Here is a 13,144-nt window from a genome sequence, read left to right on the forward strand (position 1 = left end):
TCGTGTGCGGTACATAGCTTTGTTAAGCACAGTGGGATTTGATATGCTCTAAATGATCAGGATATCAAAACATCGTGGCATGTACAAAACCATTACCGCTCGCTTTAATATCAAGGTCAAAGTAAATACTAGTACTTAGAGTTTTTGCATATCCCTATTGTGCTTTAGACAAAGAACATATAAGTTTATGGTAAATTTCTTTGTCGTGTGTTTAGGAATTTCAAGATAAATTGTCATATGTTATGATAATACCAACACAATGTGTCGCGTGAAACAAACATCTCGGTCACTTCATGGTCGATACCGTCATCAACCTTTATGATGTTCAATTATTCCATTTTTAGCTCACCTGAGCACAATATGCTCGTGAGCTTTTGTGATCGCCTTTTGTCCGTCGCCCGTCGTCCGTCGTGCGGCGTTAACATTTGCCTTGTTAACACTCTAGAGGCCACATTTATTGTCCAATCTTCATGAAATTTGTCTCAATGATATGTTGGATGAGTTCGAGAATGGTTACGTTTGCTTGAAAAACATTGCTGCCAAGGGGCCGGGCATTTTTCCTTATATGGCTATATATGGCTATAGTAAAATATTATTAACACTCTAGAGGCCACATTTATGGTCCGATCTTCATGCAACTTGGTCAGAAGATTCATCCCAATAATATCTTTGACGGATTTAAAAAGGATGCAGGTTGGTTGAAAAGCATGGCCGCCAGGGGGCGGGGTATTTTCCCTTATATGGCTATTGTAAAACCTTGTTAACACTCTGGAGGCCACATTTATTTTCCGATCTTCATGAAACTTGGTCAGAAGATTTTTCCCAACTATATCTTGGATGTGTTAGAAAATGGTTTTGGTTGCTTGAAAAACATGGCCACCAGGGGGCGGGGCATTATTCCTAATATGGCTATATATGGCTTTTGTAAAACCTTGTTAACACTCTAGAGGCCACATTTATTGTCCAATCTTCATGGAATTTGGTCAGCAGATTGGTCTCAATAATATCTTGGATCAGTTCGAAAATGATTACGTTTGCTTGAAATAAAAAAAACATGGCTGCCAAAAGGCGTTGCATTTTTCCTTATATGGCTATATATGGCTATAGTAACATTTGGTTAACACTCTAGAGGCCAGATTTATTGTTCGATCTTCATGAAATTTGGTCAGAGATTGGTCTCAATGTTATCTTTGATGAGTTCGAAAATGGTTACGTTTGCTTGAAAAACATGGCTGCCAAGGGGCGGGGCATTTTTCCTTATACGGCTATATTTGGCTATAGTAAAATCTTGTTAACACTCTAGAGGCCACATTTATTGTCCGATCTTCATGAAACTTAGTCAGAAGATTCATCTCAATACTATCTTGGAAGAGTTCAAAAATGATGCCGGTTGGTTGAAAAACATGGCCGCCAGGGGGCGGGGTATTTTTCCTTATACGGCTATAGTAAAACCTTGCTAACACTCTAGAGGCCACTTTTATTTTCCGATCTTCATGAAACATGGTCAGAAGATTTGACCCAATGATATCTTGGATGAGTTTGAAAATTGTTTCGGTTGCTTTTAAAACATGGCCACCAGGGGGCGGGGCATTTTTCCTCATATGGCTATTTATGGCTTTAGTAAATTTTTATTAACACTCTAGAGGCCACATTTATTGTCTGATCAGCATGAAACTTGGCCAGACGATTTGTCCCAATGATATCTTGGATGAGTTCGAAAATGGTTCCGGTTGGTGAAAAACATGGCGGCCATGTGGGCGTGGCATTTTTCCTAATATGACTTCATGAATCATCTTGAAACGTTGTCAGAATATTTGTTTAAATGATATCTTGGATGTGTATGAAAATGGTTCTGGTCTATTGAAAAACGTTGCTGCCAGGGTGTTCACTAGTCACGAAAGTTGTTTAGAACATTTGTTCTAATGACATCTTGGGCTGCACAGAACAGGTCAGTTCCTTTGAATCTCATGTGAGCGACTTTGGGCATTTCAGGCCCTCTTGTTATATTGATAGGGTGGAAGAACGTGTCCGACTTATAATTGTGTCGTTCAATATGGCAATTATATGAAACAAATGGCACAAATGATCATCATATCAAGGCAACGTTTTCTATGCACCAAACATGTTGCTTGCTTTAAGGCCTACGTCACAGTCGACACTTGATATTGTTGCATATTCCTTATATGAGTAAAGTGAATGTACATGTTCGTGTCCAACCCATAACTTAGCATTATGCATTATGTGATTATGAACTAAATAGGTACAAATGATCATCCAATCAAGACGACTTGTTGCGTGTAACAACCACGCTGCTCTTCTTCAGGTCACTTAAAGGTCAAGGTCATATTTGACACTAAATTTGTACATAGTCCTTAAATGTCTGTCTGTTTGGGTAACCGTTTGTCCATCGTATCAACAATATTAACAAAAATAATAATAACAATAATAATAATGCAATTTTTTTTCACCATCATTATCACCATAAGTTTTATAATAATAATAATAATAATAATAATAATAATAATAATAATAATAATTTTTCTTATATGAAGAATTATTACAGATCTTTCCTACTAATTGTTACCCGACACTTACATTTATACTATAATATACTAAAGAACCTTTACGGTAAATATTTTATTTTCCAGACCAAAATCTAGTATAGTCTACCGAACTAAATGTACTTAACTTACTTTACCCATTTAACTCATGTATCACATACACCATACGAAGATGAATGCAAAAATAGACATAATGCAATTTTTTTTAATGCGAAAAGAGTTTCAGGTGTGTGTGGTCAAGCTATATAGACTCACTTTTCTGAGGAGTTCATGTTTCTGTTTATCCAACAGTGCAGTATATTAAAAGTATTTTACATAAATTGTATTTCTTTTTACTTTTTAGTGCATAAGTGACACTTTTACGAAAATATTGCACGAGTGCGAGAAAAACAAATGGTCATCCATTGCCCTACCACCTCTGGGAGTAGGACACATGTACAACTACACGGAAATTGACTGTGCAGAACAAACATTTGTATCTCTAACTACGCATCATAATAACAACCATTTGCAGGTAAAGCTAGTTTTGAAACTTTTTGAACGTATTTCTTTTGGTACATTTAATGTCTGTCTGTCTGTCTTTCCGTCCGTCCGTCCTTACGTCCGTCCGTCCTTATAACCGCCCGTCCGTCCTTCTGTCTGTCTTTCTGTCTGTCTGAGTGTTTGTCCGTCTGTTCCTCCGTCCGTGTCGGTTATATGTCCGTCCGCCCGACCGTCCTTCCGTTTGTCTGTATCTGTATTTTTTCCTTATTCTTATATAGTATACATATTTTGAAAAAAAGGTTAAATGGTCATTGAATAAATAATAATATTTTGGTGGTTAGACTAATTACCGTCTTGATCGAAACTTTATGTTTATGAATGTTATGTAATGCGGCAAAATTAATGTACTCATAAAGGTTCTATATTATAAACAGACGCATACGTTGTATTGTTTATTTATTTTGAAGACAAAGGTAGTTTCACTGCGGCATAATTGACATAAATGACTTTCATTATTTTCCGCATACTAACATGTCCCACATAGCAATTACATTATAATGGACTTTTTTTCCAGGAGGTGACGATTGTTGTCTACGATGACAAAGCATTCCGTGTGTTTGTTAAGGCATTGAAATCTGTTGCAAAAGAGATGCCGTCTTGCCGACAAGGACAGCATCCTATGGCAGCGCCATCTATGGGAAAGCATCCGAAGTCCCGAGCGTTGTCTATGGAGGATACTTTCAATCGAAAAACGGTGTCTGAACAGACATTTGCGACGCCGCAAGCATTTGGAACTATATCACATACGCCTCCAAATCAGGCACGAGGCGCTAACCCACCTGGTCGTAGTAGCAGAATGAAACACGGCAAAGGTCACAGAAGGCATGCCGCCTCTTCACGGCAATCTGGTCATGGTAATTGCGTTCATATTCTGTTTCTATCAATACCGTATGTGTTAAACATATCATTTGTAAAGTAAATATGTCCTTACCTTGTCAGGTCAACATGATGCCACGAGACCGAATAAATCCAGAAAGAGAATCAGCCACGAGAGAGAGACGGCCACCAAAATCACTGTTTATGCCAAGGATAAGGCTACATGCAAGCACGCACTCAAACAAATGGGCAAGAAAATGAAGACCGATTTTCTATATGAAGAGAGGATTGAAAGGGTCCCGTCCCTTTCGAAGGAGGCAAAGTCGGAGATTGCAAAAGCTATCAATGACCACAAAGTACTAGTGAGGAAAGGTCTGTACACGATACACAGTTATGTATATGTTTTCTTAATTAAAATGAACTGGTTTTAATTTTCGTTTTTACTAAATATAATCCTGATCAACAACTGTATATTTAATGTATATTTGAAAAATATGTTGCAGAAAAAGAACATTATCTGCTTAAAGGAAAACAAGATAATGTCCTGAAGGCACACGGTCATATATTGAAAATTATACTTCGTAATCATGGGGAATCCCCCGTGTCTAGTCCACCCTCAAGATCTCAAAGGGAAACAGTGGAGTACGCAAAGTTCATGACGACAGCTGATCATACGGTGCCCGTTTATTGGAAAAATTACAAGCCAGGCGCACTACTCAATAAGCTCATGTTAAATGTTAAGCACTTTATGAATGGAAAGGACTATGAGAAGGTGGACCTCGACCCGAATTCAACCACGTATAAACAGATAGTTCGAATGGTCAAAAAAACAACTGACAAGTCGGATATTGGAAAAGGTAAAGATGCGACTGGCCTCGGAGGGTATTCAAAATTATGGATTACAAATGTACAGCGTGTTGAAAATTTAGATGTTTTTAAAAAATATTGCAATAAACGACAGGAGATCTTCAAAAATTTGGTAAAACAGAAAAGAGGAGCTTGGCCAAAGGTGGAAGAGACACCAAATGCGTCTGGAAAAATCATTACAAGTACGTACTTTTCTAGAGAAATGGCGTCAGACTTGCAATCAGAAATAAATGAAGTGCTGCTGTTTCACGGTACTAAACTCGACACAATTGATACCATTTGTCAGAGTGGATTTGACACACGGCTGGCGAGCAGGGATGCAATGTTTGGTCAAGGTGTATACGGTGCTGAAAAACCGACAAAGGCTGACCAGTATACAGGTATGCATAATTTTTTTATCAATAGATAAAATTCCAGTGATAAATTATAAAACACTTGGCACCAACAACAACGGTATTTGGTTGGCTGGATTAGAAATATATCGGATTAAGTTTTGTCTTACGGACTTTTTCATCGTTTTATTTTCATTTTATATGTTACGTCTCGCGCTTTATTTTCTTATGGAGTTTTACGTATTGTGTGATATGTGTTTGCATTCGTTTTCAAAACTCGCATCAATGCATATGTTTGACACTGACATTCAAGCTGATAATTTCAGTACTAAGATAGAACTTGTAAATAAAATGGTGTTGTAACATCTGTTAGACAGTGGTATTGGGAGGTTATTTGACACATTCAGTGATAGTTGAAGTTTTTTTTTCCTATCTGTCCTCCATTTAAAATTTACATCGAAGTGTATATCACCAACTATGTGTTTTGTTTAACAGATGATCAAAATGCGCGTACAATCGGACAAGGCCAGATAAAGCAAATGTTTTTGATGCGTATGCTCCTGGGCCATTGCTTCATATGCACGGACCAAAATCACCCACATAAATATCGGCGAGCACCATGCTGTAAGTGTAAACGTGATGACTGCAAAGAACATTTCGATTCCGGAAACTACGATTCCGTAGTTGGAGATAACAAAAAACTATTTAGAGAGTTTATTGTCTATGAAAGAGACCAGTGTTACCCGGAGTACCTGATAACATACGAACGGCGATAGAGAATGATAGACGCCTGGGTCGGTAAACGTTGATACCATTATTGTACAAGAAAGACAATCCGATCTTATGTGTTTGATATCTTTTATATTATATGGATATTTAAAAACAGAGTTGTATAAGAACATTAGAACGCAGCCATAAGAATGATATACAGTAATATCGTGTTGACTATGAAAGTAACCTGCTGATTTAAACAAATACTGCACATTTCATGGGTTATCATTATTTGTAGTAAACAGCCTGCTGTCTGATTTCTGTAAAATTTCCACTTTAGTATTTATTTTGAAGTTTGTTTTGTTTTTGTAAAATGTTCAGTAATTACAAAATAACGCACACATAAAAACATTTCTTCTTTTTTACCTTGCTTGTTAGAACACTTTTCAATACGTACGTATTTATATCTTCTGCAAATCATTTTGTAGCCAACTATTAATTTTAAAATGTATAGATGTGTTCACGAATTACTGCCCTACATATCTTAGTATTAATTATTTTAATGTGAAATATATCCTTATGTAAACTTTTTACAAATATTAATACCACCATTCACCTTAACAAAGTAGTATATGTGCAATTATTGTACAAGATCCTATTTTCTCCGTAAGCTAAAATTCTAATAAATTCACAAAAATTACATGTTTTATAGTTATTGAAACATATTAAATGATACTTGTGGTATATTATGGGTCAAATTATATATATATATATATATATATATATACACGTGTTCAAAAGTACAGCCAACACTAGATTAAATTATCATTAAATTCAGCATTTGGATTGCCAAGTCCAAAATACAAATACATGTATAATACATTAAATCTACAATTGAACTAATTTTGAAGCAGTATCTAAATCTTCTTCTTAAATATTTACCTATTTCAAAACATTGAAAGGCGTGTTAGAGAGTGCAATGTCTACAACAATTCAGAATATAGTTTTGATACATGTTCATAAAAAAGAAATAAATATGTCCATGGATACCATTTTTTCCACATTTGCTAATTTCTTGAAAATACCGATCTTGAATGTTTTTCATAAGCTTATGCAATTTTTAAAATCCTTTTAATCGCAGTGGAGAAGCAAAAATCTTGTTAATCTTACGTTTTCGGAACATTGAAAATGATGTGGTATTTGTTTTCAATGTGATACTAAAGATTTTAAAACATTGTAAATGTGTACATGCGTACTATACTCATTTAATTGGTTTATTAAATAATATCAGTAACTAGAGGCGTAGATAGTTCGGTATTCGCTCAGGCACTGAATTGTTATTTTAAAATTAAATCGTTTGTATTTATGTCTTTAAATATAAAGACGTATTTCGTACCTACTAGTCATTCTCACTTTACCACTAGTAAGTTTGTAATGTTCTGCTTTCTATATTGTATTTCGTTGCTTTTAATTTCTTGCCATACTTGTTGTATAAAATATGCTTTTTTTATTTCTTTAAATTGTTTATCTGCAATTGTTATGTAAAAAGACGTTGTAGTGTGATTAACTGTTTGATCACGTGATTCTAATAACACTTGATCTAGAGAAACGTTCATATTTCAAACTCTTTTCATAATGCTATAGTCTTCAAACTTGTTAATGTAGGCAAGTTTCTAAAACTTAATGTATAACAATGCATGAATGTAGGTATATACATATAAATTAGTTAGTCAAGCGAAACTTGTACTATTTTGTAGCAAGATATAATGGCAATTTTTGTTAGACTTCACTGATGCCATAATTGACCCGCGTTATGCAAAATGGGTCTTATTTGATTGTTGGCATGAGTTGCTGCAGCAAAGTCTGCGCATCTTACAACGGAAACCTGCGTGACTTAAATGGGCAGTGTAACCCCTGACCAGACTGCGCCTAATGTTAAGGTTGACTGGGCGCAAGGTTGACATCAAGTCATAAGACCAATTTTCGCATGACGCGGCTCAATTATAACTGTTCTATCAACTGTAGGCGTTCTCTCTATTTTTTATAATACAGGATCGAAGATCGCGTATCTTCGTTGAGCAATATACACGTTATTTGTATATTTACCAAAGATTTCTTAAACTCTGTTTGGATGTGTGTTATTTACCTGTGTATCCATATTGCATAATTATCTTCATAACTATGTGTTTATGTACAAATATAGAATTTAAATAGTGTTCAAATGCTTACTGTAAGTGAATTGCTTGTGTAATGACTTAATATTTATTGACGCAGTAGACCATCGAAATTCAATGTTTGTTATTGTGCCAATGCCAATTTTTAACATGGATCGTTTGCTCTTCTTTTTTTTTCAGTTTGTAGCAATGTGTTTTTTGTGTTCATTTTTAAGCACGGTTTTGTGTTATCTATCATATCGTAGCAGTTGTTGTAACAGCGGCGTTATGATATGCATACATATATTTATTGTATAAATATTAGTGTATTTCTATTTGTTTTGTATCATATAATACATTTTAAACATATTAATATATGCTTTTTGAATAAGACGAGAAATGTGCATGTGTAAATACATATATTTTTAATCATCGAACGTCAGAACTGACAATTTTTCATTAAGATTAATTCTTAAGTTGTTTAGGGAAAAACTTTATTTTAATGCATTCATGCATTATTCATTGTCAAAAAAAGAATATACGAAACATCATAATATCGATGTAAACGTGGTTCTATGTCTATCAACACAATCGACAGACAAATAAACCTTACCTGACCTGAGGTCCGATAAATTAAAAAAATGACCGGACCTCAACACATTTTACCGGACCTTGTTTTTTCTTTATCCAAACTCTAAAAAAATACTTTTCATAGAGTTTATTTTTATCATTATGACGTTCACAATGGTTAACAATTCTAAGTACAGTAAAAAAAAAAACTAAATTAAAGTATGTTGTATTAAAATCATATGGTTAAACTTTCAATTAAAAGTGAAGAAAGCTTTGTGATTTTTTTACATTTTGCGATCATTTAAACAGCTGCTTGTGCTGCTTGAATCTTGAAACGGAAAAGGCAAAGATCGTGTGCTTTCAATTAACGATCATCACAAACATTGAAACCAGTGAAATTCAAATCACGCACTCAAAATGTGTTGTGTATCCTACGTAAGGTCATACTTATATACTTAATTTTGTCCCTATATAATGTTAAAGCGACAACTTTAAGGGAAAATAAATTCTACTTTTTGCACATGAGACCCCCTTAACCATACCTTTTTCTTAAAGGCATTTCTTAGCGGAATCGATTTATGCAATTAAAAATATATGTCATGTACAAACCACGAAGTCCGACAGTTTCGGAAATGAAATCGGACTATTTGTACATCTATAAGAATTCATTAGTATAATAAAGATAATGCATATGTGTAGATCCATTTATCAAATATGTTACAATCAACTGAATAATCTCATCCGAGTTTAGTCTTTTTCATAATGTTGTTTTTAGTGAGTTCCCTATATTATTTTATTGATTGGTTTTGTACATTGTTTGAAAAATTGTTTTATATATACACAGCTAGACAGTTGCAATGTATGAATAGTTGTGAGTATAAAACAATTGATTTGGTTAGTTGTCCTGTTCCCAGTAACACATATTCTGCTCACATCTTGACAAGAAAAATCCGTTAACTAAACATAAAAAGACTGTTGTCTAATGTTAAACGTGTTAAAAACTATTATCTCTTGTTATAAGTGAAACAAAATATACATAACACATAAGAAATGTCATATGTTTGAGACCTTACTAAAGACCAGACGGTACTTAATGTCGTTTACTATTTCGTGATAAGCGTGGCTTTGAAAACATAAATTACGATCGGTTTTTCAAGTAGTATTTGTATGTATTGTACATTGTATTGTATGTAGCCATAATGATTATGTCATCATTTACGTGAACAGACGACCATACTGAAAAAAACACACGAACCTATCAAGCGACTTTCGCGTTTGTTCGTTTTAGAAGGTTGAAATACAAAGTTTACCAGATGGGGGTGTAATGCCGTTAATGCGTTTATAATGATTTACGATATTATGCCAAGGGTGTGTTAAGCCTTATTGAAACACATGCCGATTCATTTCAAGTGTTTCATGCGTCAACTTAATTGGTTTCCTGTTAAGATGCGCTCTTCATTCTTTCTAGCTACCACAACCTTGGCATCAGAATCCAAACGGAAACATTTATATAGCAATATACAATTCAGGTACATATAAAAGGCAACGGGCTGTTGAAAATACGGTTGTGAATTTACACGCACGCGTCAGCTCTTGCATAGTGTAACTAGATACAGACTATAGATAGCTTCATGCTTGAATAACCTGAATATTATATTGTACACTGAGCTTGTAAGACAGTCTCACTTGAGCTACCAACGTAGTAACATCATTAAATAGTATAGCGCACATAAGTATATAGTATTACTATTATTACACATGAGTGAAATAATACACTGAAAACAAGTTCAATAACAACTACACATAACATCAACAAATGAAGCATCAGCGATTGGTGACTGAAATTGAACGAATGTGTGCATGAAGTCTTGAATTAATCATTTATACCACTACGAATGGTTTTTGCAAACTGTGCGTACTCTGGATTAGGGAAAAAAAACAGTTTCTTTCGATATCGAATAAAGCAATGAAGACCACGGGTCCACGCTTTTTTGCTTAGTGTAATTTCGATTAGCTTAATGAAAATTGTTATACGGCAAAATGTCAGTTCCGTTAATGTTGATCATACACACAAAGTTATGTTTTTCTTCTTGTCAGGTACCTGTCAGATGTTCTTTGAGACATTCTAGAGGATCATTATTTTATGCAAACAAACAAATCCGGGTTGCACATGCCTATCGCAATTAAGTGTAATCATTTACACTATTAAACATATTTAAATAATCTTTGAACAATAAAATGTTTGCCCTTCACATTTGAAGTGTTGAAGTATGAACCTGATATTAAAATACAAGGCTGTTGTGCAATTCTTAAAGTTGAAACTGTTCAAACGGAACAAATTATTTGATACAAATACGAAAGATGACGACGACGTAGATGATGATGATGAGGAGGAGGATGACGATGATGATGATGAGGATAACGATGATGATGTTGTTGTTGATGATGATGATGATAATAAATATAACGAACCAGTAACGAAACAATTCTGTCCTAACTTTAAGCAAACTACAAAGTAAATTATATAAACAGATGTTCAACGCTTTGAGATAACAAGGCTAACATGAGAACATAAAAAGGTGCTTGATAGAAAATTGAAATCTTATTCGGATCGATCATGCTACACAAGCTTGAATCCAGAAGAAAATGGCATCCTGAGACACTGACTAAACTGGAAGGGGCATGGCGAAGTTCGGTACAGAGGTATTAGGTGCGTAAAATGCTTACTTGTCTGGTTTATTTTAGGATATAAACACGCATATAGGCATTGTGCGCATTATTTTTGTTAAATTGAAAAACATATATCCGATCGACTACACGAGTTTTGCATTAGTGCTATCTTCTTCTTTGAATAGCTTTGATTGTTTGCAATATACAGCCCCTTTTATGATATTGTAATATATTTAACTGAATGGTACTATGTCTACCAAATGGCCTCAAGTGTGTCTACCCAAATGGCCTAACAATTTATAATATACACGTGTATAATGACATTAAGGTTTAACACTAACTTAATGTATAAATTATAAAAAAAACATCATATTTCCGTGTTCATGGTTACATTTTGATGCCTTTTTAATAATATTAAGGTTATTTTATGCACACACACTCGGTCAAGACGAATACTTTGTTGGCAAACTCATAATTGTGCTGATATCTGCAATTTACTTTTTTGTTTTGTTCCACTTTTAGTCCGTTTGTGAATTTAAATATTGATTGATTTCGTGGTTTTATTCCTACGTATCGGAAATCTAAACGGTTGGTTTTTACCTCAATAACCACCACTTAGACGAACAATATTTCAAAAGAGAACACCTTAATTTAAGTTGCATATTAAAGCATGAAAATTTCACTGTAGAATCATATTGTACGTGTAAGTATGATGAACTTTTACTATATTGCACACTTTGTGTTTATTCCGAAATGCACGAAAAGTTGATTGCTTCAGATAACCAGACCGGTTATGCAGATCCGAAACTTTGTTATGTAATCAAGGTCGAGTATTGATCATATTTGCTGAATTTATTCAATTGATTTTCAAATCATTTGAAACATTCACTCACATGGTTTACCTTTAAAATAATTCAAATAATTCAAATAAACTTAGAGATAATGTTATTAGAGAGAGATTTGGAAGATTTTTAGTGTCATTCCATTTCCTTCTTGAAGTGTGGCATAAATAGTGTTCAATACAAAGGGTTAAAGAAACAAATGTTAGTCCGACAACTTTTCCTATTTCTTTTTCAGGGGCGGCTCCAGGATGTCTGGTTGAAGGGGTCGGGATATTGAAAGATTTGCTGTGGGTCCAGGGGGCCTCTAAAGCCTCTGGTGGGTGCTTGGAGTCCAGGGGGCGAATCCACCCGTAAACTTCACGATTTAAGTGATTTCGAAGGCTTTGACAACCACTTCTCGAGCATGTCACGCCTTATGTACTTCAGCAAAGTACCTTCTTATCATGCCAAAAAGGTGCATAGCTTATACGTAATACGGATGGATATAGCCGGCAGAAATGCTACAAAGAAGAACACACTAACAGTTATCAGGCTAGTGGCGAATACAGCAGGGAGGGGGAGAGCATGCAAACAATTGGTGTACCTACAGCAAGATAATGACCAAGATGAAGACGAGGTTTTATTTAACTGATACGTTATAGATCTTTCACTCAATTGCACAGGGTATAAAGATAGTCCGAAACTCTCTAACAGTCTACCAGTTAGCTATGCAAAGCCCTGCTAGGGGATCCACGGGGGCGAAGCCACCCGTAAGCTCCACGATTGTAGTGATTTTGAAGGCTTTGACAACCACTTCTCGAGCATGTCACGCCTTATGTACTTTCATCAAAGTACCTTCTTATAATGCCAAAAAAGTGCTTAGCTATCTATTGAGATTTTATATAACTGATTCATTATAGATCTATCACTCAATTGCACAGAGTAAAATACATAGACGGAACTCTCTTACAGTCTCACAGTCAGCTAAAACTTGCTTTGATTTCATTTCAATCTCACTTAACTGTCCAAAAGTGGGTTTAGCAACAGCATCCTAAAGAGAATCAATCTGCAAAAAGAGGAATACATCAGAATCGCAAAGT

At 34.8% G+C, this 13,144-nt stretch overlaps 1 protein-coding gene across 3 annotated transcripts in view; it reads left to right on the forward strand.

The window, feature by feature from the left end:
• LOC127877602 (uncharacterized) overlaps nucleotides 1-9,815 on the forward strand; it is a 30,663-nt gene extending 20,848 nt beyond the window's left edge. For all 3 annotated transcript variants that reach the window (XM_052423633.1, XM_052423632.1, XM_052423631.1), the window contains exons 10-14: nucleotides 2,905-3,075; nucleotides 3,619-3,958; nucleotides 4,044-4,292; nucleotides 4,424-5,167; nucleotides 5,615-9,815. In XM_052423633.1, the coding sequence (XP_052279593.1) occupies nucleotides 2,905-3,075; nucleotides 3,619-3,958; nucleotides 4,044-4,292; nucleotides 4,424-5,167; nucleotides 5,615-5,895 (1,785 nt within the window). In that variant the 3' untranslated portion in view covers nucleotides 5,896-9,815. The remainder of the gene's footprint in view (nucleotides 1-2,904; nucleotides 3,076-3,618; nucleotides 3,959-4,043; nucleotides 4,293-4,423; nucleotides 5,168-5,614) is intronic.
• The last annotated feature ends 3,329 nt before the right edge of the window (nucleotides 9,816-13,144 follow it).

The sequence above is a fragment of the Dreissena polymorpha genome, chromosome 4 (genome assembly GCF_020536995.1).
Source record: "Dreissena polymorpha isolate Duluth1 chromosome 4, UMN_Dpol_1.0, whole genome shotgun sequence".
Lineage (NCBI taxonomy): Eukaryota > Metazoa > Mollusca > Bivalvia > Myida > Dreissenidae > Dreissena > Dreissena polymorpha.